A 27,864-nucleotide genomic window follows, 5' to 3' on the forward strand; every position below is an offset into this window, starting at 1 on the left:
AGAACCAGAGGAGGATGAAGGCTTACTGCTACAATACTTAGAAACAGGAAGATATTTTAATAATGATATTGTTGAGTAGGGAGGGGTTCTAATAAGATCATACTTCTACCCACTCCTTTATCATTTTTGTATTATTGTTATTCTTATTTCTACTTTATAAGTCAATAAACACTGAAATACAAATGTTAATTAAATTCAATCCATAAATGTATTTTTATTTTTCAAATTGAGCTAATATGATTTTCTAATTTCCTGAAAACAGAACTTTTGGTTTTCATAAGCTGGAACCACAGTCAAAAAGTGACTTCAATTTCTGAACAGCAATTGAGCTCTACTGCCATCTAGTGGGAAGAGCATTCTGAAGGCACACCAACAACATTCAGAATAAATTTTTTTTAATTTTTACAAATAACTTATCTGTTACAAAGACAGTTTTCCCAGCTAAAAAAAAAAAAAAAAAGCTTTAGATATCCAAATGACTTTTTCCTCCATTTAATAAAACATGAATGAACTGCCTCTTCACACCAAGGTGCAGGTAACGCTGAAAACTGGATTCTTTGGGTTGGAAAAAGGAAGAACAAAGATGTAAGTGCTAAAGAGACAATAAATCATCTTCTACTTTTAAATGGAATTTGGTTTAAAAAAAATGGCACTGAAATTTAACTGAGGAGATTGTCAATATAAATTCATAAGGCACTAATGTAAGGCACCAGCTCACAAATAAGGAAAAACTCAAAAGTAACTAGTTCAAGGTTATTATATCTTAAATCACATTGAGTAAACTTTAGATGCTCCCTCTTAGGTAAAAAGGTTAAGAGGATAAATGAGCCAATAAAAATAAGGGAATACACAGTGAACAATCATGTGCTTACATTGTGTGTGTGTGTGTGTGTGGGGGCTGTGTCTGTGTAACAATTCTAACCTGTGTATAAGGCACAAGGGTCACAGAGGGGTCATTGAAACAGAGGAAAGATGTTTTAATTCAACACCAGTTGGTTGAAACCAGAAGCTCCACTCAGACTCACGTCTGCTTGGGAACTTCAGATTGTTTCCAGGAGGTCCTCCAAATCAATCCTGGTGTGTTACAAAATGAGTCTCTTCGCACTGAGGTGTAGTTTATCCCCAAACATCAATCCTACATTCCAGTTGTCAGATAGGATGGCAGTCATTTAATTTTTTTTTAAACCCAACTCTTCTACCCCAAACCCAGAAAGTCTCCAATATGTCCTGAAGAACAAAAACAAAAATAAAAACAAGAACTCCTCCTCCGTCGCCTTACATCAACAGATCGTACACGGGAATCTCTGCAAATACACAAGCGATCAATGGACCAACCGACACATGTAGCTTCGTGATGACTGTGAGGGTTTTTACCGGCTCTGCTCGTCTCCTTCTGCAAAGCTTCCGCTCCCCCACAAATCAAGTAAAAAGCTTAAAAATGGAGCATGGTGCTTGTCTGTTTAAGGAAAACAGAAATAAAATAGTTGATAAAGTCTATAAAGCTATAATTACAGGAAATAAACGTGATTCATAGTGTGAGGGAAAAAAGGTTTAAAAGCACATTCTAAAAATTATGTACAGCAAGGAGCTCGAGGAGAGCTTCTGCTTCAATGTACTGTACATAAACCATGCAACTTGTTTTTTGTCGAGTCGTGGCTACGTAGACAGAAAGTGGGAGCTGGAGAGACATTAATAAGCATGGAAACATGGCAGCAACAGTGGCTGTTTGCCTTTTGGCATCCTCTAGAAACGGCAAACCAACGTTCAAGTCCACAACTAGATTTCCTTCGGCGGCTGAGCTCAGTTCCATCACCAGGTCAGGCCGTCACGGAGGAAGAAACAATTCAGATATACGATCAGGAAAAGGCACTGCGGCACCTGGATGTTTGTGCGAACGTGTGCCGTCACTGCGGGGCCACGCTCATAATACTGTGAGTGGAAGCAGCGAAGCGTTTCCCAACGAGACACAGTCCCGGTCTCTAAAGCGAGGTATCATCCCACTGTTGGGAACCAACAGGAGCTGTATACGCTGTCCAGTCAGGCCTTCGGTGGACAGCTTTACACCAACTTCAGACAACAGGAAAGACGATCAATAGCTGAGAAGAAGAGGATGTGCAGTTTTCACTGCTGCAGCCGTCCGTCCGGTTTTCTCTTTCGCCACACGAAAGCAAAAGGAGAACTCAAAAAGTCTGGTCTACTGTAGCCTGCGAGACGTCAGGGTGTGCGGAGGCAGGGCGCGGCGCGGCGCCCCCTTGGCTCAGAAGTGCCGCGGGAAGTCGCACTGTTCACAGCGGTTGAGGGCGGGATGGTTGAGGAAGGTGCAGGCTGTGCAGTTCCATTGGGTGCCCTCATCCTCCTCTGGATCTGTGCTGGGCTTCACAATTTTACTTCCTGGGTCTGAGAACAAAGGGAAAGGAAAGGAAGTTAACACAATGCTGCTGAAAATTCAAGTGTGAATTTGAGCCAAACTGCTACTTGAGTTCTTTTGGGTTGAACATATTAGCATGTATATTTTGTACAGTTTTAGCTTAATTACCGCTTCAAATATGCTTTTCGGCAATTACCTTTTTAAAGTCGGTGTACTCCAGTCAATAATTAATCTGTTACTAAATTAGTTAATATTTATTTCAATAATCGATTAATCATGAAATTTGATTAATTGTTGCAATCCTAGTCCAGTTTGGGTCTGATTTTTCCAGAGCACCTCCTGCTACATGTCTGCTATGTCCCTGTGGCAAACTGCAAACTGGACTTCTTCTGTCCAGTTCAGGTTTGACGGGTTTGACACAAACAGTGGTCCTGTCAACAGTTTTCAGAAATGCTATTATATGTGGAAGTCACGGTAAGTTCAAGGTAGGAATGTGGATACCCTGAGTGTTCAGTTTCAAAACACTCAGGTAGGCATTATCCTGAGTCAGCTTACTCTGTGTAGAGTCTGTCTCACTACTTTGCTGAGACGAGACAAGAGGAACGCGTCAGAAATAGACTGTGGAACACTAATCCTCAGCAGTTATCCGCCAGGACCACGATTGGATGTCTTGTCATCTCTGAATTAAGATATTTTGAAATGTTACCGCTATTTATCTCAGTAAAATGACACCCTGCACGTTTTTGTTGGAAATTAAACAATAGTGTTAGAATAAAACCGGAGTTCTCTGTCAAATCTCACTCATGCATTGACTTGGTCTCTGCCAAGATAGCACTCACTACTTTATAGCAGCAATAGTATCACTTCTTTTATATTGCATATTATAATATTCTCCTTATGCAGTTATTAGCATTTCTAATGCCTTCTGTCAGATATGTGTACTTTGAGGCTTCTTATTTCCTCCCGTTGCCATGGTGAACCGCAGTATCTGCCCTTCATTGATGAGGGCTTCTCATTTATAATTGAGCTACTCAGTTGATACTTCCTGTTCTGAAACTGAAAATCTTATCACCCAGCTGAGTAGGTTAACTCAGAGTATCTGCTTTCTGAACGGCGCATTCAGCCCTCAGTAGGCCTGCCGTTAGTCCGTCCTGTCTCCATGTTCAGAAGTAGTTGTGTTCAACACAGCTGCCGTCTTCTTGGTCTTTATGTTACGTTTTGTTCTCTAATTATGTCTCTTCCTAAGGAGAATGGTTGCGCCAAACTTTTTTATTCAACCTTAAATAAAGGGTAAGTAAAAAATAAAATGAAATTAAAAAAAATGGGGGTATTAAAATACAGATACTCTCAGATTTTCATTTGTAAATGGTGCTGAAAACTATGGACAATTCTCATTCTATGTCAGAGTCCTGAACTCATTAGCTAGTCTATCACATAAGACGCCAATAACAAAATATAAGGGGCATAAATTCTTTAGTAATTCTTCACAAGCAAACACGAATGATCATGTTTGCTTGATGTTGGTAGGCCTGTCACAATAAGCAATAACGCAAGTAATTGCATGACAAATTAAACGAGCAAAATAATTTCTATTTGCATGATTTATTGTTTTCCTTTTTTCTTCCTTTCTATCAAAAACTGGATGGACTGGTGCGTTGGTCTCAAGTAGGGGTGCACCGATTTATTGGTGGCGGTTTTCTTAATTTTGAGAGATTGGTGATCAACTGATACTTGCATGTGAAGCCAACCTTTTCCCCTGATCTTCCATACCTCAGCCAACATCTAAAAATCAACCACTGTCCTCTTCTGCTCTGCCTTTGACTGACCGGCCCACTAGGTCAAGTCCGCATGTTTGTAGTTAACAATAGTCACTCCACTGTTGCCAACTCAGCTACCTTTTTGCAAGATTTAGCAACATTTCAGGCAAACAAATTGGAATCGGAATCTGTAGATCACGTTTTTTTAAAGATTGGTAATCGGCGATCATCCAAAAAAAACTGCAATCAGTACGGCCTAAGTCTCAACCAAGCCTTTTTATGGACAATTTTGTTTACATAGATTTCATAATTCATTTTGTTTATTTTGTAAATTTAAAATGTCTTCCAGTTCCAGTGTTAAATGTTGAGTAAAATTTAAAGTTTATTGATTTTTGAGAATGTGTTCTGGCATCAGTACATCGTCAGCATTATATTGCAGGAAATCTATCTCAAAACAGCAATATTACTGTTTATCGCAATACTTCTGGGACAATTTTTTGATCAGCAAAATTTGTTATTATGACAGGCCTATATATGAGCACATATAAATGTGACTTTTGCTGAAAGAACGAGGGAGTTCATGCAAACAGAAGCAGTTGCAGCAAGATGCCAGTAATTAAGAGAATGCATCCAGGAATCGCCTTACCGACAGATGAAGTACCTTTGGGTTTGGGTGGGACAGGACCAAGGAATCCAATGTTGTCATAAAAATTATGGATTACACTTGGATTTAAGTGTGGTCCTGCATACAGATGGAAACAGAATGGAAGCAACAACATTGGCGTATCAGTGCCCTATCAAAACTTTTAAATCAGTTTTGATTTGCTTTGTATTGGAGGCTCTTTGTGTTCAAACAGACGTCATCAATAAAACATTTATGAGAGAGCGAGACCCAACATCCTTCCTTGCTGTGTGGAAGCTGCTGGCCCTGCGGCGGCTCAGCCTGGGGAGACTGGGGGTGGGAGGATAGGGGCTGTAAATCTCTCGTTACCCAGCAGCAGCAGGATGCAATTCAGGAAGAGCTGGTAGCTAACAGTGCTGTGTGCAAAGAACACGCAAGCTGCTGCTGCACTGCTTTTTCTAAACAACTTACTGTTTTATGAACAACAAAGAGGCCAAAAACTCACTTAAAAGACAAAAATTGATATTTATATTCATTGAGCAGAACATCTGGAGTATTACGCAGGAGACAGAAGTGGATACATACCATTTGTTTGAAGGAGATCAATTTCTTTGCTGAGGCAGTCGATGTCGATCTGCAGCGTTCTGTTTTTGCATCGCAGATTCTTCATTTCATCGATCTGAAGGAACACAGAGAAAAAATTTCAAACCTAAACCAATATCTCAACGTCCTGGGCAAACTCTCCAACTACCCAGAGCTTTCTACAACTCCAAAAACTCAGCTAATATTTTATCCACTTAATCTAAAGATGGAGCATATCAATAAAGAGATCAATAATGCCTGTTGCTTATATGTATGACACATGAACTGTGAAGTCCTCCTGATGTAAATCAAGTGGCCAATCAAGTCTGAGCATACAGTACTATTTTATATGGACCTAAACAGATGCTGTTATCACCATGGCTACAGAGCTGTCATATAAAAGCTGACCTACGTGGTTTCTTCTGTTCTGACAGAGAAATTTGTTTGAGAATGTAAACTAGTATTTTATCTCTACTGTTTAAACAGCATGTGGTGGAGGGTTGCATAACAGGAACACGTGATAATATTGGTAAACGTAAAGATAGAGATGTGACTTGTGATAAATAAACCCAGTTGTTGCATCTCCAGTGTTCTGTTGGATAGATGAACCATGTGAAAATTTTGAGTCAGCCCACGCTTTTCTACTTAGCTGAGAAAATGTCTGAGGCACTTTTACTCAAACTTGTAACTAGAACTTGAGAACATATTTACAAAGCTTTTTTTTAAGTATTTTAAATGCTAAATATATATCCTCTGAATATTAGCTCATTATAAGACATTAGAAGTTTATAACTTTTCTGAAAGATATTTCTACGAAAAGGGAAGAATTTAAAAGGACATCTACAAAATCCAACAATTGAATAGATGGACAGGAGTTAGGATACAAGGAACATGGACATGGAAGGAGGGAAATGATATAAGTAGGCAGGAAAGAATAAAATAAAGCAAAACACAAAGTATATACTGTAGGAAGAAGAGAAAGAAGGAATGACAGAATATACAATAATAACATATTTATCCAGATAATACTGGAATGAAACTTCACACAAAGAAATCTGGCTCAGTACAATCTAAACGTGAAAAGGTCAAACACCGTCTCTGTCATCTTACAGAAGGAATTTGGGAGGCAGAGTTTGATCTCTCCAGCCTTCTCCTGGTCAGGTCATTCTCCATTTCATTCACTTCCTCTTTTAGTTTCTCCAGCTTCTTCTTCTTCATTTCCAACTCGTGCCACAGTCTCTCCATTCGAGCTTTCTGATGGACCAACAGAGCTGAAAGCAGAGAGAAAAACAGCATGTTTTATCAGAGGCTTTCTCCAACATGAAGAAACGAAACAGAAACATGTGGATAAAACCTCATTTAGAGTGTTTTGCTAAAAGAACTCTGTGGTAAGAAGCTGTCGGCCTTTGAACACGAACCATTGTAGTTAAATAGTTCTGCAGTAATTGTTCTAAAAACCACAGCTGTACCAGGATCCATTCAGGGTTCTTCTACACCTTCCAACTTTCAAAGGAATCACTGTATCTGTTCAATAGATACAGCGATCCCACAGAGTCTCCCTATGGTTGAGAAACCAGGTGTGAAAAGTGATGTGAATGTGGGCTCGTATTGAGTAGTCAGAATCTGTTAGCCTCTTACAGGCAGTACAGAACAGTCAGTCAAACTAAGAGCTCCATAACACTTTTGGCTTGGAGTGAATTTGGTCTTTAAATGACTCAAAGTTAAGATCTTTGATCCAGTGGTAACAGTGTTTATGACCGTCTGAATGAAAGGGACAGACATGTCTGCATGGAGGTGACTCACTACAAACAGCAGGGAGGAAACTGTGGGAACTTCTGTTAGAAAAAAACCAAAACAAAACAAAACAAAACAAAAAAACAACAACAACCAAAAAACAAAGTATAGAAAGCATTGACAATGGATTTTGACATTGATGACGTTAATTGTCAACATCAACAGTCCAGTCTGGTCGGCAGTTTGTTGTTGTCTCAGATGACGATAATTTTGAGTGTAACATTTAAGGGAGGATCTTTCAACTCCTATGTCGCTAATATCAGAGCGACTTGTCTTCTGATACCCGCGGTTACAATTTTGTCCAATCAGGTGTGGTCCTTCAGAAAACCCTATGATGACATACTTGTCTAATCGTGTTGCGCTTCAGTTTATTCGTCCAATCAGCTGTGCCTCCTGAGAAAAGCTTTCCTTTGGAAAAGGCTACTTCATCTGTAGATGTGCTTACTTGTTAAAAATCTGATCCAGCTTTAGATTTGAATTGTTGCTATGGTGATTTTAGGAGTTTGTGGTGGTGGGTTGTTACAATATTACCCTAAAGAATCTTTATTCTTATAATTTAATCAAATTTTAGCAATTTCCAACTCTCTCTGTACATTTAATGTCAAGTTATGTTCAGAACATAGAATTAGAAACCTCTCTTCCCCCATAAAAAACCCCAAAAGATGTTCAAAGGAAAAGCAGAAAAGACAATCGGAACAATTTGTTTTTCCAAACTGAACCAGTTTAACAGGGAGGCTACATTTCAAACAGGTTTTCACTTGCGTATCAGAAAAAAGCGTTGCGCAACACCAAAAATGATATTCTGCTGCCAAACAAAGAGCGATATGATCTTGGTGACTGGTGGTAAAAACATTAGTGTTTAATTAACCGTTATGTGGTGACAGGTGTGTCCGTATCAGGTGGCTTTAAATGGGACTCAGCCAGGCGAAACATCGCCAATCGATATTCCGTGTTTTGATACAAACGCACAAGTGTTAAGTGTGGTAGTCGCCATAGAGCAAAAGCCAAAGCCAGTGACTCACATATGATACAGTCAAAAGTCCAAAAAAGGAAAGAGTAGTGTGCTGCCACATGTTTTACTCACTCCAGGATCTGCAGTTATGGGCTGACGGGGGCAAACAGAGCGTTTACTGTGGAGGACTCACACTGCAGTCATCACACCAGGCCTTACTTAGAGAGCCACCTTGGCTTTCATCTACTGTGTGGAAAAGGCCATGAAGAACATCTCTCCACCACAGTACTGACAGCAAGTATACACTGTACCACTCAAGAAGTACTTTTAAAGTCTATGTTTCCATAAGAAACTTTTCTGATTATACACCATATACTTTTTAGCGACTTAAGCTTCGGGGCAGGCGTTTAAGGAGAGTTGGAAAGCACTTAGGGAGCATAAGAAAGGAGTACAAGCAATGACATTATCATTCAAATCTTTTAGGGAAAAAAAAAAACTAACTTCAACAGTAAAAGACAGTTTAAACTAACAGCACCATAGCTAGCTGTTGGGTAGTTCTCAAACAGGTAGGTAAACCAATACAGACAGTGTGGTCTACTGTTGCTGGTGGCCATGTTTTACTCTCATTTTATTCTAGATGTTTAAATTAGTGCATAATTAAATAAAACATAATCTATTAAGCTGTATGGGAGGAGCCAGCTGTTATCGCATGGTGTGCTGCTGCAGAGTGAGCGCTGAGCTGAGCTGCATCATCTCCTTCAGAGATGATTTAATGTTGAAAACAAAAAGATTTCTGGTGGAAGTTGGTAATTAAGTATTTTCCAGGAACACAGTGGCATTCTATGGCACAATCAAGGAACTGTGTTATCCTCAGTTGTTATAAAAACGGCAAATATATCATATAGGTCTTAAAAGACCTATATGATATAGCTCTTCATAATGTAAGGTTTGACTTCATAATGTAAGGCCTTGAAATTGGGCCTCTGTTTCTTTAAAACTCCTGCTCTTTCTGAAAGTTTGCCTTCAGGAAGTCATCACACGGTGGTTCCTCTGTTAATGTTTTTACCAGTGTTGCACTGGTAGCTCCTATTATGAGCTCAGCAGATCCACCAGGTGTTTGCTAATTGCTGCTGGCTAGTCTGAAGGAGCTGAATGGAGGAGTTGATGCGGTGGGGTGTTCTGTGAGGCAAAAGCTTGGAAACGGCAGCTCTGAGGAGGAGCTGCCCCTCAAAGATGGAGCTAATTCACCCACGTGCTTTTGCGAAGTTGATTGGTTACCATGGGAGACTAAGATTTCTCAAACATGCAAAAAAAGGTATGTTTTTGATGAGGGAATTAGATAATATGATGTAAAGGCCAAAAAAAGTTACTTTTTAAATAATACTACCCCTTCAAAATCTTGCCATGTGTACCAGGCACAACTAAAAAAAACCCTGGAAAGGAAGCAGCTCAAACATTGAAGGACAACCTGAAAAAGGAAGTTAATGTTGGAAAAATTTGCTCCTCAGTTCTAACATTTTATTTTGAACACTTATGAGAGTTATTCAGCCAGGAACTGAGCCAGGGTACAAACATTTTTCTGCAATGAGACTCAAAGCCACCTCAGCGTTGGAGTGTTGCTCACCTTGTGTGTACGCTGCGTCATCAGAACCCATGCTGAGTCTGCGCGGCTCGCTTGGCCGATCTCTGTGCGGCGACAGCGGGTCAGACAGATGCAGGGGCTCCGGCTCCACAAAGTGGTGGTCCGACGGCAGACTGAGGAGGTTGGTGGGCTCAAAGGTTGGGGACACGACCCCGGGGGACACGGCTGGAGGTTTGTTGGGAGACACAGTGATTTTAAAGGTATATTTGGTGTTGGGCTGAGTCACTACCACGCGAGGCGAAGACGCTGTGCCTCCGCCTCCCACAGAGGGCCGACTCTTAGGCGGATGGTGGTGAATGTAGGCGGGGCCCATGCTCACTTGGCCCCCCATGGTCCTGGCCACCGAGGGCCCCTGGATCTGAGGGTTAGCTGAGATGTAGACTGTAGGAGGGTTTCTGCTGCCACTGTCGTCGCTGGCAGAAATGTAAAACTTGGGCTGGGAGCGGGATCCCACCATAGCCTCCTCGGAGAGGGCACTAGCAGCATTGGGTGGGCTGGCTGAGAAGTAAACAGTGGGCTGGTTGCGGCTGGAGCCAGGCCCTCCAATGGACTGAGGGGTGCTGGAGACGGTAGAAGAGGAGGAAGAGGACGGGCAGCCAGAGGAGGAAGAGGAAGAGGACCTGGGCCCGCCGCTCGCCCGCAGCACCGCTGTGGCGGAGCTGCTCCGCTGAGGAGATTCAAGTTTGATCTCAATCTGGTTCTTCCGGGGGCCGGTGGAGATGTTCTGGATGTTGTACTGGCTGACGGCAGATAGGGAGGAGGGCAGGGCAGAGGAGGAGGACGGGGGGCAGGAGGACACGCTGGAGGATGCCGTCATGCTGCCGCTGGGGGGAATAGCAGGTGCCTGAGGGTTGGTTGGGGAACTGATAGGCATGTACACGTGAGAGGTCCTTGAGGTGTGCGAAGAAGCGTGCTGGGGCGCGGGGCGCGGGCTGGGAGAGGGTGATGGGTGGATCTGGAAGATCTGCTGCTGGGGCTGGGAAGTGGGGCTGTACTGGGCACGGCCACCCGGCTGCTGGCTCTGCCGGCCCGAACCAGACTGGCTGACGTACGGCCGAATGAAGATGGAGTTGCCCTGAGGGCTGCCCAGGCCCTGCTGGGGCACGCTGTGTATGTGCAAAGAGGCAGGAGTGTTGCGGCCCGTTTGAAGGTTCGGGGCGAGCGTCACTGTGATGGGGTTGAAACGGGGGGCCTGGTTCGGCCCCACACTTGGCCCTTTAGCTCCCAGTGTGTACAGCCCCAGGTTCTGTGGGGGCTGCACCTTACGCGTGGGTTCCATCACGCTGAAGACGTTGAGGGTGGAGGGGACCTGCACTGGGGCAGACTGTGGCTCGTGCTGGAAAAAGTCACTGCTGGGGGCCTGGCCTGTCTGGAGGGGCCCGTCGCTCATACTGTGGGCCAGCGTCCGGCTGCCATTCATTCTCAGGCCGTCCCGGTCTGGGGCCACATGCACATTCTGAGACTGTAGGCCCAGGTTCAGCTGGGTCATGTGCTTCAAGTTGGGGTCTTCGGAGAAGCTGGGGCTGCTGGATTCACTGTAAAGGTAGCCTGGACTGACCTGGGACAAGTATTTACAACAGGCGTCCAGATTGTTGTTGCACTGCAGGAAGAAGAGAAGAAGTGAGAAATAAGATGTTAAATAATGGGCCAATTGGAACTGAAGATATTTATTTCCATCTCATTGTTTGTTTCTGGAGGAAGAGAGGATGTTGGTCTTGTTGTGTTTGGTCATGTGACAATGATAGTGATGCAGCAAAGGATTGTGGGGAGTTTAACTGAAGCAGAGAGTAAGTCAGCAGGGTGGTTGTGTTTTCATGGTGTCAAAAGAATGGAGAAATATACATAATATCAGTGAATATCGGTCATAACAGCAATATTAATATCAGTGCACCGCTAAATAACTGGCATGCTGTTATATTCCAGGAATCATGCATTGACTCTGTATAAACATTATATGTCAGGTCAGTTTGTGGACTAACAGCCACTGTCACTCTGATGGATGTTTTTAGTTACAGATGCTAGAGTCCATTGTGTAGAACTCTAGCAGTCAGAGTGGGGACATAATGTCATAATGAAGAAAGAAATAGTAATGAAAATATAAGTTATTTTTTTCACAACTCTAAGCAGTAGTATTGCAATTACAAATATCAGTGGGATATTGTGCAGCTTTATTCTAAATCCAAACTAAACAAAACACTAAGCACCAAGTGGAGATCAAGTCTGATATGAAATCTAAAAAAACATGATTATATCTTTAGCCTGTCCATTTCCCCCCTGGAGTCCATCCTGCTTTCCCTCCACATGGCATTCAGAGGTAAAGATATATATGGCTTAGTGATGTAATTTACAACTGACCTGAAACACACTTGATTTACTGGAATCCATAATGATTGAAAAATAATTCAACAAAATCTGTTGAATTATTTTTCCCTTGATATATTATGCTCTCTAGCCTGTTAGCTCATATAGCATCAATGTGAGCCAACAGGCATAAAGACACAAAAATGCGCAGACAGGAAGGCAGAGGTGTAAAACGTGTGGCCCAGGGGCCATTTTTGGCCCTCAGAATGGTTGTGTGTAGCCTACAACCATCACTCACAAATGGTAGAAGCTGTTGATATAAATACGAGATGTTTTTTGTTGTTGTTTTTTTTTTTTTAATTGGGTGAAATTTTCAGACAAATTAAGTCTAAACGGGGAGTATCTGTCTCATCAAATATATTTCCTGCTTGTTCAAAATCGTTTTACAAAAATAAATAAATAATAATAATAAAAAAGAAACTTTCCTCATCTTAAAATCATTGATTATGTTGAACCATATGATGACAAGACAACGATGACAGTCAAATATTTGGACACCGTTATTTTTTTCTAAACTTTCCAATCATACATCAGTTTTTACCTTCAACTAAGTAACTAAAATTCAATATGTTAAATTAATATTTTAGTATTACATTATTAACTTTAATACGTTTTGTGACTTCATAAACTTCCTTTGTGTTTTATTCTATTTTTTTAATTATGTGTAATTTCAAGCCTCTTTACCTCCAAAACACACTGAGAGACGACACCTTCAGGGACTTCAGGGAACTTCTGGCGCAGGTCGTGCAAAACCTGAATGTCAATCTGCTGGCTTCCCTGGGCCATTCGTATGTTGCCAGGTCAGGACCACTTTTTCAGGTCAGCAGACTGGAGCATCAGCTGTGGCAGAATCCCACCTTCATCCTGAACATCTCAACTACAGGACGGAGAAAAGACAAGAAAAAACACAAACAAATGGTAAATACACCATATTAAAACGCAAAAAAATACATATATATATATATATATATATATGTATTTACAGTGTATTTACAGGTCTGGTTGAAGAAACCTTTGCATGAACAAACTGCTGAAGAGTTTTTCCATGAGCCTGTCCAAGAGAACATCCATTTTATTAAGTCTTTGAGTTTCTAAGAACAGATTTCAGAGAGGCTTGATGAGAAGAGGCTGCATTCATGTCAGAGGGCCTCCTCCCCACAAATCTCCTTAATAAAGGAGAAGCAGAGGGAGGAAACCACCTCTGACTGACTGTACAGGAAACCAGCCGCTCCAACTCCTCTAACATCATCATTTACTTATTAAAGAAACTAGGAGGATGAACAGTAGTCTGGTACGGACATATTTTTTTGACTTCAAGTTCAACAATAAAGCTGCTCTGCAAAACAATTGGCTACCATCAAGGTCAGGGCAGGAAAATCTGAAGCAGGCAGCATGAGATATATGAGCAAGTCGGAAAAGGAGCAAACTCAGCAGAAAACCAGGAACGAGGAGGACCTTGCTGCTGTGGCTGTGCAGGCAGGGAAAGGGTGAAATGTGTGACATTAAAGCCTTCTGTCTCCAGAGGAAGCCCAGCGGTGAACCGATCCGTGTGCTGGTCAGCAGCGGCTCAGAGAGCAACGTTGTCTAACCAGAGGCAAAGAGAAAGAAGCTGCCGATTCAGTCGACTCATGCAAGTCTGCCACCGATGTGTAAAAACAAACAGCAGATATGCCAAATAAGTATTATTTCAATCCTATTTCAGTCACTTAACCTCTGGGGAGGAATCAGAGCTGCAGTAACACACCAAAATTAGATTGGAAAAAAAAAAAAAAAAATCAGTAAAAAAACACTTTCCAATACTGATATCTGAAGGTTAGTATTGGCTAATACAGAAAAACAGGTAAGCAGATTTAAAATGTTTATTTTTTTAAACACAGACATAAATGTACTGAATTACAGTTTTATTTTGATAACTCTGAACCAATACAGCACACTTAAATACACCAAAGACTCCACCAGCTTGGTCAAACACCTAAAAACAGCCGTAATTTCTTCAGTTAGTGCAGTGGCTCCCACAGATTTTCTGCCCTCTGCCTGTAGAAGAACTACTTAGTTAGTGCAATAAATTACACTGACTGTGAAACTTATTTTCCAAAGTTAATGGAAAACATATAATAAAGAAGCTGTCTAAAACAATAGGTTGACTACCTTGGTCAAACATGTAAAAAGAAACTGCAGCAAACCTTTCAAATGGTTCAGAAAGTGGAATTAGGAATTCTAAACATACTGGAATTTAAAATAAATGTTTAAACTCAGAGAACACAGCATAAAATTAGACTAAATAGATCTATTTGGGTTGGGCACATTGTCACTGATGCCTGAACTTCCACAAGGTTATTTTCAGTATCAACTTGTACCAATGTTTTTTACATTGGTAATAGAGAAGAAGGCAGGGCTTTGTCACAACGTTTCTAGTTTGATCATTTTAAGCTTTCAAACTCTGCGTTTGTTTGATGGAACATACTAGCTTAGTATGTTCCTTTTAGAGCTTAGACCACGGGTGTCAACATTCAGTCCTCGAGGGCCGGTGTACTGCAACTTTTACATGTGCCTCTGATGCACCACACCTGAATAGAACAATTAGATGATTAGCAAGGCTCTGGAGAACAAGGAGGAGGTAATTAAGCCATTTCATTTCTGTGTTTTGTACCTGTGGCACATCGAAAAACTGCAGGACAGCGGCCCTTGACTGGAGTTTAACACCCCTGGCTTAGACCTTAGCTTAGCTTAGATCTTGGCTTAGCTTAGACCTTTTAGAAGTCTCCAAGTGAAGGCAATGTTCTAAGACCACATTGAGACTAATGTTCATAATCAGTTCTGATCATATTAGTTGCAGATACAAAATCCAGCTCCAAACGTTTTGTCTCCATTTCAAATGGATAAAATCTAAAGCTTCAAAGTTAAATAAGAATTGGTGAAAAAAGAAGTTCAGCAATGTAACCTTCATTGAAATAGAGCAGAGGCAGCTTTGCTGCTTTCAGGAAATAAACTGTACACATATATGGAAGCCAGCCCAAAATAACCACAACTTTTTAAGACTGTACAGTTTCACAGTGCTGCACCAGTTGTGCCTCAATTTCTTCACAGATCCTATTAGAAAATCCCAACTGAGGGGGAAATGATTTGGCTGCATGACGCAGAATTAAATTCATTTCTTCAACCACCACAGGGTTAAGCGATGAGAACCACAGAAGCCTGATGTGGAGCAGAGCCGTCTTTAAGCGCTTCAAGTGCATGATGGCCATGTTTTTTGTCTAGTCACACTTTTTCTATGAACCGCACGGTTTCAAAACAGCCTCCTGTGGGAGGTTCAAACATGCCAATCAAAACATTGTGACACAGAAGCTCTTCCTGTTTCCGTTGTATTCTGACTGGCGCTACATGAAGAGAGAAAAACCACAGCGAGACTCCAGCAGACTTCAGCTGCGGAACGTCTAGAAATTTTACTGAGAGAAAATCCAGGAGGATATTAAAGCTGAAGATTAAACCTAAAGGAAAGTCAGAAGTGTGCCTCTGCTCACACTTGCTTCCAGTTTCCATCCAAGTATCTGTTTTATCTGTGAGGAAGTGGCACAACTGAACAGTTGTGAATCGGCTCTGAAAAACATCCGCATGCAGCCGATAGTGGGAGGAGCCACAGCTCAGCTGCTGTCAAAGAAGAAGAGCAGGAAGGAGACGGCTGAAGGAGCAGAGGCTGGGCCAACATTCATGTTTCAGCTAGGAAAAAACAACAGGAGCTGCATGTTTCATTCAGCAGGACGGAAAAGAAAACATACACTCATACCCAGTGCCTGTACCTAACTGTAATGAGAACCTAAGTGGGCCATAAAGCCATGCCCTCCACAGGGATTACACTGTTTATGAGAGTTTCTCCGGCTTGTTACTTCTGAATGAATTTCCAGACGACTCAAAGTGAAATAAATTCTGCAATAATAACAATAATAATTATCAAGTGCTCTGAGTTAAAAGTTTCACATTGAATTTAAATAGGAACAAGCTCCTTTCAGAAAAAAACAAAAACAAAAAATAAATAAAGTGCCATGCTGTTATTTACAAGAGTACTGTCATTACAGTCACATTACACTTAGTTCACAAAGCAAGACTTTTACGCCAATTCTTCCCCCTTCCAAAAATCTTAATGACGCCCCGATTGTCAGGAAGGCTTTTAAGTCAATCGCATGAGAGCTTCCTGCTGTGTGTTAAGAGTCCGCTTTCATCTAAAACAAGGAATATTCATGTTGGATTATCTTGGCCCTGATATCACAGAGTGATGGATGTTCATCAAGGAGAAATGGGAGCGCAGCCTGTTGAATGTGACACTTACCCAATCAGAAAGAGAGGTGAGGGAAACACTGAGAGGAATCTAAAAAAAAAAAAGAATGAACGACTGTCATGACGCACCAGAAAGGAGGACGTCAGAAACATCTCTTTAAATAGATATTTTTTCTCTTAAATCTAATCCACAAAATATCACCAAAGCTTCTTCCCAGTCAGCCATGATTGCTGACTCTGAACTGTTCACCAATCCTATCGAAACCATTCAAACATCTGAATGTTTGAATGAAATCTGTGTGTGGTGTGTTCCTCCTGCTGTGTGTCTCAACACCACCCACTAAGATCAAACCTGTTGTATCCAAGACTGTTTATCTTCAGGTTTCACAAGTTTTGGAAAATCTTGCTGTGTGAATTAGGCATAACTCGTTTTATCAACCAGGCTAATACCAGGTTATACTCACTCATCACAGCAGTGCTGCTTGCATCGCCATTTGGACAATCATTAGAGAAATATTGGCCAGAGTTTAAAGGATTTTTAGACCATTCATTCATTAAGGATGTTCTTTTAAGAGAGTTTGACTCTAGCGGATAACAGGAACATGTCACAGTAAAGTTGCTCTGTTTCTCTTTGAATGTTCAACCTCCAAGAATTTTGGGACATGTTGACAATCTGGGATTTAGATTCTGTCGGAAACACAAGGAGACTGATGTTTATAGCTGCTAATGCTAGCTATGCCAATCTCAAATGTAAGATGCTTCCAACTCCACAGTTCTGTCATTTGGTTTTGAAATGATAATAAAGCAGTAGTTCAAAACACCTTGTGTGATTTGAATGCTGTTCTCACATTTTTAGTGGATTATTAAATTCAGAAAAATAAATTAGGCTTCGTTCACACAGCAGGTGAATGCGACACATATCAGACAATCGGAATGATCCAATTCAGATTTTTTCACCCACTGAAAATCCGCTCACTTCCATATGTAGAAATAATTCAGATACATATACACATTTTATCTAACTTTCATGTGATTGATGCGAGACATGTATCATAATCCTGCTCCAGACATGATGAATCCAGATGTGAGCAATGGTTGAGAATGTCTAATTATGAACTTATGAAAGAAGTCTGTGTTACTGAGGTGCATCACATCACAATTGCACCACTTACTTGTGCTTTCTTTTTTATTAACGTCCTTTGTGTTATGATTTTGTGAGGATACTGTCAATTGTCATTGTTGACTAAACTTTAAAATTGGTCACTACACGACTCCATCCAAGCTTTCAATCAGACTTCTACGTTCTTCTTTTGTCTCTTTGGGTTCGTAAACCGTTCAGACAGAAGTCTGATTGGGGTCGCACTTCAATAGGAGTATGCAAAAATAATGAGTAAAAAAATTGAACTGAGTATCATGACCTGCTGTGTGAATGTAGCCTTAGTATTTGCAGGTCACAACTTTTCAAAAACTAGAGAACAGGAAGGTCTGTAAATCCTGAGTGCATCTCTAGTTTATATTTTTTTTATTTTTCATTTTTATTGAAATCAGAAAAAGTCCCACTGAAATCAAAAACCTATTTTTCAAAGGAGTCCTGACTGGCTGCGAAGCCCCCATACATTTTAAACGGCAAATGAAAATGGGGACACAAGTCAACATGTTGAGTGTTTTTTTTGTTTCAACAGCAAATCTTTCAACTTTAAACTGTCCAACCTTCTGTTGCCCATCTTTGTCCATCCTCCACTAATGAAGCCTTTCATTGTTTGCTCACAGGACCCTCTCTCTACTTTCCTTTGTTAATCATACAGCAGTGATCTGATCTTGAGAGTCCACTCAGATGGCCTGGCAACTGCAGAGCAGTGGGAAAGATTTACTTGTTGACAACTGACCCAATTACAGGTCAAAAATGTGGATAAATTGGGTTTTTTGAGGTTTTCTAACCTCAAAAAAAAGGGAAAAGAAACAGCCAAAAAAAATAACCTCTTTCATACATTCACACACCTCTTCGCTGTAAGTAATTACAGGCTTGCCTGGCACTGAAATGCAGGAGCCAAGTGAAGCTGGCAGATTAGGCCTTGCTGTCCCTGAGGGCTGCGGTGGAGCGGGGCCTGAGGAGGCGCTGCACAGCCAGTTCTGATAGAGACAAAGCTTCCTTTTGCTCAGGCTTTATTCCCATAGCCAAGGAACTGACCCACAGCTCCACTCACAACTCCTGCCATCAACAATCAATGAACTCATTCACTCCCGAGTAAACACTTTAATGCCTAGTACTAATTTTAAAAATCAAAACCTAAAAATCAATCTTTAACACAAACCTTTGGAAAGGAATACTGACTTTAAACTTGGTATTAGACCTGTGAGCTGTCTTCTTCAGAACCTACTGAAGTAAACAAAGAAGTTACACATCAATGGAAAAGAAAAAAAATTACAAATGTCATGCCACTGTATCTGCAGCATGTGCGGACTGGAACAGTTGACTGTTTGGAACTGAAATATAGACAAAGAAAAAAAGAAAACTTTCCTAAATGCTGCAAGTCAAGTCGAAAAAGGACCAACATCAATTAAAACATTACCTACAGTGTAAACAGTGAGCATCTCGTCTGCTTTCCCTGCAACAACCCAGCAGCGAGGCCCTGCTGACTAAGTGCTGTGGTTTAGTCCAGGAAAGTTTGAAACAAACAAAGAGACAAATTGGCAGAGGACGCAGCTGGGCTTGCAGCCACTCGTGTATCGTTAGGAATCAGAGCGCTCGTCTGGGTCTGATGCTTCAAACAAGCGTGAGTGTAGAAATCAACATCAACCTAACTACATTGTACAGTTAGATACATTGCAGTTACCTAACTGTACATTTCAAAGTTTTGAATTAACTTTTTTTTTTTAGCAAAAAAGTTCAAACTGGTATTAAAGCTCATGTCATGAGAATTAAGGCATGAACCTTTAATAATGTTTTTACCAGCGTTTCACTGAGAAGGAGCTCCTCTGAGCTCAGCAGATACACCAGGTGTTTGCAAATTGCTGCTGGTAGTCTGAAGGAGCCAAGTGGGGGAATTAACTGCCCTGAGAGGCAGAAGTTTGGAAACTGTAGGAAGGTGCTATGTCCAGCCAGGCGTTTTACTCAAAGATTAAAGTTTTTTGATGAAGGAATAATGTTATTTGATGTAAAGCTCAAATACTGCCCTTTTAAAATCATTTTTGCGACAATTTGAATAGATTCTTAATCGTAATAAATGGGAATTGGGATTCTTATACAAATCGGATTTTTGCATACCCCACCTGAAGACAGATGCAAATCTTTAAAATCCATGTATCCTTTTCCTCCCACCAATAACACAATATAAAATGCACCGATGTTGGTGATCATGTATGAAAAAATATGGAAAAGATTCAGGGAGTGTGAATATGTTTGTCTCCAGTAAATAACAGCCTCAGTGACAGTAAGAGAGAAGTCAGCATAATTCAGTCCAAGGATCAAAGCCCCAAGTTTGTCATGCTCGCGGTTTGCGTTGTGCAAACATACTTCATGTATAATGGTCCCTTCACTGACGAGCAGAAAATGTCTCCAACCTTTTTTCATTCCACCAAGCAGTTTGTTTATGGTAAGAAAGTATTTCTCTTAAAATCAATGCTTAATTAATCAAACCCTTTATAATTGCTAACCAGTTTGATTTTGTAGGTTTTCTCCGGTGTTGATCCTTTTTTTGCTGATGAACTTCAGCCGTTTGAGTGGAAGGCCTCACTGCCATCACCCTAATATTTAGCTCTTTGCTGATTATCAGATTGAAGTCAGGACTCTAACTGGGATCCTCCTAAACATTAATATTACTTCCAGAAGAAACATGTTGGTAAAACTAAAAGATTACTTTCAACTGAAATCTGCCAGGGTGAATAATTTGGAGCTTAGCTGTAAAAGGAATGCAACTAGAGGCAACCTTTTTGCTGCATTTAGTTCTGACTGAATGACTGAGGAAGCACAAACAATAGCTTGTCCCTTAGAAGACAGGAATGCTTGGAAACCTCATTCAGCAGACTAGTCTTAACAAAAGCACTTCTAACCCCCCAAAAGATGTGAGCAACAGAATCAAAGTGATTTCCCACCATATTAATGTCAGATGTCTCCGCAAACGGCTGGATAAAACTCAACTTCCTTCAATGAACATGTCGTGGCTCTTTAAAATAAAGTCTTAAACAATCAGAATCTTTAGGGTAACTAGAAGATCTATTTTTAACATCATAGAGAAATATAAATGATTTGATCTTCAGTGAAGGACTCCTCTCTGATTTATTTGAGAAGACATTCCCCAAGCAGTCAGAGCTTACCGAGCAGCTGAGGCTGTTTTGTTCAAAGGTAATGCTGGCAGAAAAGCAACAAACAAAACATTATGTGCAGAGCCCTAACTGTGCTAAAATCTGGGCCTCCCACAACCCGCAGAGCCGACTGCCTGCTATGCTTTTAGCTGCCCACCATTTAAACACAGGGGGACCAGAGTGATTGTGTGGAAGCATGTGTGTATGCTTAGTGGGGGAGTGTGTGTGTGTGTGTGTGTGTGTGTGTGTGAAGGAAATCAAAAATTCTTCAGCGCCGCAGCCAGCAGATGGTGGTTGATTGGAAGCAGGCAAAAGCAGCAGTTCTCCAGGTTGACCAGCCCCTCCCACGGCACTGTGGGAAAACTGGCAGGTTTTTGGAAACGCAGCTCACTCCAGGCCTCTCTGCATCATGGGCGCAGTTTATCCAACACTTTGTTTTTCTGTGTAAATTGTTTCCTACTAACGAGGTCAGAAACGATCTGCCACGGCTGCGGTGGGAAGGTTGTTCCTTTGAGAAAAAGAGCCTGAAGTTGTGGGACACTTGCTGCAGTGTGAACATGTTCCTGGCTCAGTTCACCGTGACCTCCCTCCGGCTGCCCTCCTCCTCTATACTTTATTCTTTCCTCCTTTTGAAAACAGATCTTCAGGGAACGACACAAAACAAGATTGTTTAGTTCATCTGACAGCTTCTTAGATTTCTGGAGAATCTGGGAGCTCAATGATGGAGCCCGTCAGCTACAGGTCAAAATTCCCAATTCATCCATGAGGAAAATCTCAGCATGTTTTTTATGCAATTATTGGATAAAATTATAAACTTGTTGATAGCAGTGCAGCAATTGTAGTTTTTGGGCTAATATCTTTAAAAAGCCTGCCTGGCCGAATGATTCTGGGCGACAGATGTTTTTTTTTTTTCTGAAAAAGCATTAACTATAACAACACACTCTAGTCTTCATCCCTCCTGGCAGCTGAAATAATGCTTTGTAACAAATTTTCAGAAAAAAAGGAAACAGCAATCTCTAATCTCTAATGAAAGATTTGCTTAGTCCAACATGTTAGACATCAGACTTTATCTCTATTACTTGAACATTTTAGAGACGTTAATCAGGCTTTTTTTTTTGCTAGTTTTGGGGATCGTAATGTCAGCCTTCAAACAATCAGAAACAATAAAACCTTAATCATCTTCAGGTTTTCTCAGCTATTTTTAATCATAACTTCAAGACAAAATATCCATCCATCATTATCTGTTTAGTCTTGTAAAACAGATTTGGACAATGTCATCGTCCATGTCTGCATAAACAGGCTTATCTTCACACAGCTGCTTCTCACAGTAAAGAAGAGCTACAGATATTCCACACAGCTGAAACTAAATGACATGCGAAAGCCTAGTTTGCATTTGAGCAAATCAAGGCCCCTTCAAAGGAGTGTGTGATTTAAACTGACTGACATAAAGAGCAAGATTCAGCTAAAAATAGAATCTAATGAGATGAAATATCTGCTAAATTCCACACAAATCAAATATCAATCTGGATAAATAGAGTAATAACTTTGGAATACTGTTATATGTATAAGATTGGATGCCCAGATTAGGATTTTTACCAAATAGGTACCGATCCAAAATATTTAAGAATATCCATTCGCTGATGCCAAATCCCCATCCAGAGCTTAATCAAAATGAATGCCATATGTATGCAGTAAAATACAGCACTGCATTTCATCTGCATTTCAACATGTTAGTATGTCAGTTAGTGATCTGATTGCATTCCACTCAACTTTCTCATCAACAGTCTCAGTTTTTCCTGACAGTGTTGGATAATTGTCTCACCTGGGGTTTCTGCAGAGCATCACAGGTTGATGAAGAAGCCTCAAGTGTTGTCAAGTTTCACTTGAGTGTTTGTTTCTAAACTCTGACCCAATCCCAAAATTCATGTGTTTGGAACTTCAGATGTGGGAAGTGAATCTTCAATAGATCATTCATGTCTGTGAAGTCAATATTTAAACAAATGGCGCTAGCTTATGTCATCTGGGAGGTTTACTACTTCACTGCTGGCGATAGAGGAGTTTCACTGACCTTCTTAAGTTGCTGTTAGACATTAGTGTCGTAGCATTAGCATTCTGCATTAGCGCAGCAAGCATGTGTCATTCTTTGGGATTTCTTATCCATCTGCCTTAAAAACAATGGATATTTTCTTTTCCATGTATGACATTGTATTTGTGCCACCGACCAGACCACGCTGTGAGATCAATGTGAGCACATAAACATGTTCACTCAATACATGTTCTGGCTCACGCTAAAAAACTGATGTGAACAAGTCACACCACCAGCCAATCACAGACGGGTCTTCTTCATCCAAAGTATTTCTCACAAGAACAGCATTCACTTGTATAAATAACCAACCACAACTAGCAAATCAAAATACTTCAACGTTGCAGACATCAAACAATAATCGACAGCAGTCGGAAGAAAACAATATACAACAAATGGTTGAATTTTGGAGCGTAAAAAATACCTAATATTTGAATAGCATGCAAATACACTTATTCATTCTTGTCAATTTTATTTCATATTTCTTTAAATTTGTTTTAACTGTAAATTTAAATCACTTGTGGATTAATTAATTTGGACTTAACTGAAACTTTATAGGCATTTTTAAATCCCATTCAGGTATTTAAGCATCAGAGTTTAAAATTATTTGCCAGGCTTCAGTCGGTTGTTCCCATTAGTCTGCATCATGAGCAAAATGCCTCATACGGTGCAAGTAAATTAAACTGCAATTAGCTAAATTAGTACTAGGCATTCAGGCTTTGTGTGGTAGAAGCATAATTGGTGACATTTGTTGATTAAAGCAGTATGAAATGTGTTAGAAGGTAAAGTGGTGGAAAGAAGATGAAGCCATTAAGCAACATGTTGTATTTGTTTGCAATGAGCCCAAAGCAGAAAGGTATTTTTGATAAACTACATGTATCACCACTTTAACAATGTCTAATAGGTGCATTTAATTTTACTTCCCTTTACTTTCCAAGACTGTCTGAGGCTTAAAACTGGGAGCTTGTCTTAAGAACTATTTGCATTAGAAGAGTTTTGATAAATAAATCAGGCTAAAGAAACACATTCAGCAAAAGGTGTAGCGTGCAATTCGACTGTAAACAATCCACCTTCTACACAAAAAACTTCTGGCCACTCCCACCCCTCCACATTTATTTTCCTCAGATGTTTTATGTCAGGAGCAAAACTTGAGCTTAAAATAGAAAGATCTCAGCATCAAACGTTTTATTCAAAACCACTAATCGTCTGCTTTGCTGCCTGCAAAAAAATCCGGTCTGAAAAAACACGGAGCAAGGATTTTACAAAGTCAGAAATTAATAAGTTAAAAGTGCGTAGTGGTGGCGTTTTCAGCAGAGTCCTGTGCAGCGTTTTTCCTTACATTGTGGAAACATTAACTGCAGGGCGACAAGCCCTGACAGAGACTCATTGAGCATGCACCATATAATCTATAAACTCCATTTTCCAAATCTAATTTCAGGAAACATTTGCTACATGTAGGGGTTGCTTTCCATTCTGTCGGCTTTCAGCCGCCATTTCCAGAACACGTACTTTGTGCGATGTTTTTATACATTAAGAGGATTGTTTGCTCAGAGGAAAACTAATGTTTTACACACCGCCGGGCGGCCATCGTTACAGTAGTGCAGATTCTAGCTCCATAAATCACAAGGAAGGTAAAGGTTAAAGCTGACAAATCCCTGCAGAGAACGTGGGAGAGTAGCACACATCCCAAAAAGGCACGAGTCAGCAACCGTCCCCTCACACTTCGGTGTTAACCCCACCACAGCACAGGCTGGCCCGTCCAGCTGTGTTAGGAACAGCTGTATGGTAAAGGGAACACACTCTAGAGAAAAACAACAATAATGACATACATAATGTTTGCTTTGGGTGCTTGAATTTACTACCAAGTCGGAAAAAAAAAAAAAAACATCTGACAAAACAACCTTACCTTGGCATTGTGTCTGGGCCAAATAGGTTTGCTCTTTCAGAGCAGTTTTAAGTTAATAGGAAAAGTATGTTAAAGATGGTTGGTTAACAGAAGGCTAAACCAGATGAAATGAGTCATAGTGTTATTGTAGTTTAGCAGGGAAATAAAGCCACTTCTACTCTCATCTCATTCAACAAAACTATGTATGCTTTCACAGAGTTAATTAAATTAATCATGATGAATTATTAATGAAAGAGTAAATAATTGTTAGATTTAAGAAAAATGGTTGTTAATAGAAAAAACACCAAGAGTGATAGATATATCAAAACTATCAAAAAATATACATTATGCCTCTGAGATAAAAACACCACTCCTCGTCTGTGAATACATTCACAGAACTCCTCCAGTGGCAAAGTTTTAGCCATACACATGGAGCATGTAAAGTCATCCTGTTGCTGCAGTTTAGGAATGAAAATGCTTTTCTTTTCATTAAACTGAATTAAATTGTTTATTTGTATCTTTTGAAGACTCACTAATGTGTAAAAGAGGCTTATGAGATTAGAAAGAATCTGCCTAATGTGCCAAGTTTCTGTCCAATTAATCCTCAGAATAATCGATTACTAAAACAATCATCAGCTGTAGCCCTAGTCAGCTTACATCACAAAGAAAAAAAAAATCAAAAACAAGTTAACAGTATGTTAGCTTTTTTCTATCCTCACAAATATAAAATCATTTGGCTGTGTTTTTACTTCTCCTTCCTCCCCTCCTGCCATTTTAAATGTCTCCCATGCAGAATGCAGAAGAAGCTGCCAGAATGGAAACAAACTGGGAACACTGATTAGCAGGAGGACTGCACACAACACAGTCATATCAAGTGAAGATAAACCAACCAACAAAAGACAAAAACAAAAGACCATTTAGCAGCCTTTGAAGGTGGAAAACAACAGATGGGTTGCTTTTTGTATGGTAAAACGGTACTGAAAATAACATTTAAGAAGTGTTAGTGACCATTATGGAAGTACGTAGTTTCAATCCAGTAGAATAATTAATTGGAAAATACATCATTTTACAGTGTAAACAGTGTTCCAGTCCATATAAATATATTAAGCAGCAGTCTAGTTCAGTTTTTGGTCATATTCCCATCAACCCAAGTCAGCAGGGCAGGCTTTTATAGGTTCTGACTAATTCTGCTCTAATTCTCAGCCTTGTTCTGGACCCTCCACTTAGTAACCTTGGCTTGTTCTATTATTAGCCACAGTAGCCACTAGTTCTTTATGAATAAACCAAGTGGAGTAATGTAGAAGGGGTGCAGTGGTCATAGTTTCAGTGTTTTATGCTAGGGTTGCACAGATTGCAGTTTTCTGGCCAAGTCTGACTTGCCTTTGCAGAGGTAGACAAGATCATTGGACAAGGTCAATTTATTGGTGCACCACCTATTTCACACCAGTCTTTAGGCATCTGCCAGCCATTGTAAGTGGCTAACATGTTAGCTTATGCTGTCCTGCATGTTTGCACTACAGGAGAACTATTGAGCTTTTCAAATCCAGGGTTACTCTGCTTTGTAACCTTGCTGTTAAACTCCCAGAAACAGTATATATCTGTTATATATGTAACTGTTTATGTATCTGCCAGGAGTTTTATTGACTTGTTGCATTAACAAGCTTATTGACATGTGATTCTAATTTCTTATCTTATTTAATGAAAACAACTATTGCAAAACTGTGATTTTTATTTATTTATTTTTCACTTTACAGAATATTACAAAAGATTTGACCATTTTTGAAAAGTTTCATCTGTTTACATTTGATGGGAAAATAGTTTGACTTTTTAATAGCTCTTAATACATTCTAAAGCATTGACATGAGTGAATTCTACGTGACTAACTAATGTTTACTTCAGCTCAAGAACTACTGAAAGTGTAGCCAGTCAGTGTAATAATAATAATAAAGTTGCTAAATATTTTGCAGAATTAATTAACATTATCCTGTATAGTAAACTGCTTTTAATAATTTACCCACTGATATCGCAACTTAATGATGATGTGTATATCTGGTGTAACAACTGGTCAGAGTGTACTGCGGTATTTCCATATCTGATCTTCCTCTGGCAGGCAGAATAATGTGAAGCATGCGGCTGAGCACTGAGCAGAGATGAAGATGCAGATAAAGGTGTGCTGTGTTAGCTAAGAAGGCTGGCACTGAGATCACCAACGGCCCTGGTAAAAATAGTTAAATCTCTAATGGTTTTTTTGGGGGGTTTGTTTCTTAGCCCAGCAGAATAAAAATGGGTAACAAACACATCTTATCTGGTAGAATAATCCTACATTGACAATTTTAGAAAATCAACTGAGTAATTTAAGGTGTTTTAGTTAAATTCTTGATTGCACCTTTATTTTACTTTACACCATTAATTCCAAAGCAAAACTTAACCATCAAATTTACTTTAGTCGATCTGAATCTCTACAAACATTTCAATTGAATTCTATGATTTCTTGTTTCTCTTGAGTGCACATGTAGCGTCTTTTGGATCATGATTTTAATTTGCAATTTACGCATGTTCTTCACACCTTGCAGTTAAGTCAAAGGACCTGACACATAGTGGGCGAGTTAAAGTCTGCAACTCCCTGTTACACCACAGTATGCAGGTCCGGAGCAGTAATGGCCATACTAATGCAGTCGTGGAACAAGGCAACATACCGGTTGAACATAAAGCAAACAGAGGAGCAACAACATATGCCTATAAAGTTAGGAACAGCCAACATGCATGGTGGGCAGGATGGCAATGGAAGTGATACAATCTTTGAAGCTCTATGCTGAAAAACCACAGCAATTTACATAAGGGGTATAGCAATGTATTGTCACAGATTTTCTTAATTCTGAGAGATCAGTGATCAACCGATACGTGCATGTGAAACCAATCGTATCCACCGATCTTGTCTGCCTCAGCAAAGGTCAGAGCTCCTCTTCTGCTCTCCTGGGTCAGGTTTGACTGACAGGCTGGCCCACCAGGTCATGTCTGCACATTCACAGTTAAAAATAGTCACCCCATTGTTGCCTTCTTGCTATATCTGGTGACATTTCAGACAAAAAAAGTTGGTATTGGCCAAAATCGGAAACGACAACCCAGGTTTTTTAAAGATTGGTAATCTGCAATCAACCAGAAAACTACAATTGATGCATTCCTACGGTGCATCTTGAGATCTACATGTCTCCACATAAATCATTCATCTATACGCAAGCCAGTT

At 40.2% G+C, this 27,864-nt stretch overlaps 1 protein-coding gene across 2 annotated transcripts in view; it reads right to left on the reverse strand.

Annotated features, from left to right (window-relative positions):
- Positions 1–378: 378 nt before the first annotated feature.
- tab2 (TGF-beta activated kinase 1 (MAP3K7) binding protein 2) overlaps positions 379–27,864 on the reverse strand; it is a 46,686-nt gene continuing 19,200 nt past the window's right edge. The window contains exons 2-7 of one of the 2 annotated variants that reach the window (XM_055044535.1): positions 12,763–12,955; positions 9,700–11,317; positions 6,440–6,600; positions 5,333–5,426; positions 4,772–4,867; positions 379–2,397 (exon numbers count right to left, since the gene is read on the reverse strand). In XM_055044535.1, the coding sequence (XP_054900510.1) occupies positions 2,258–2,397; positions 4,772–4,867; positions 5,333–5,426; positions 6,440–6,600; positions 9,700–11,317; positions 12,763–12,864 (2,211 nt within the window). In that variant the 5' untranslated portion in view covers positions 12,865–12,955 and the 3' untranslated portion in view covers positions 379–2,257. The remainder of the gene's footprint in view (positions 2,398–4,771; positions 4,868–5,332; positions 5,427–6,439; positions 6,601–9,699; positions 11,318–12,762; positions 12,956–27,864) is intronic. The other variant, XM_055044536.1, reaches the window with a different exon arrangement.

Source organism: Poeciliopsis prolifica, unplaced genomic scaffold (assembly GCF_027474105.1).
Source record: "Poeciliopsis prolifica strain line A6 unplaced genomic scaffold, Auburn_PproV2 SCAFFOLD020, whole genome shotgun sequence".
Taxonomy (NCBI): Eukaryota; Metazoa; Chordata; class Actinopteri; order Cyprinodontiformes; family Poeciliidae; genus Poeciliopsis; species Poeciliopsis prolifica.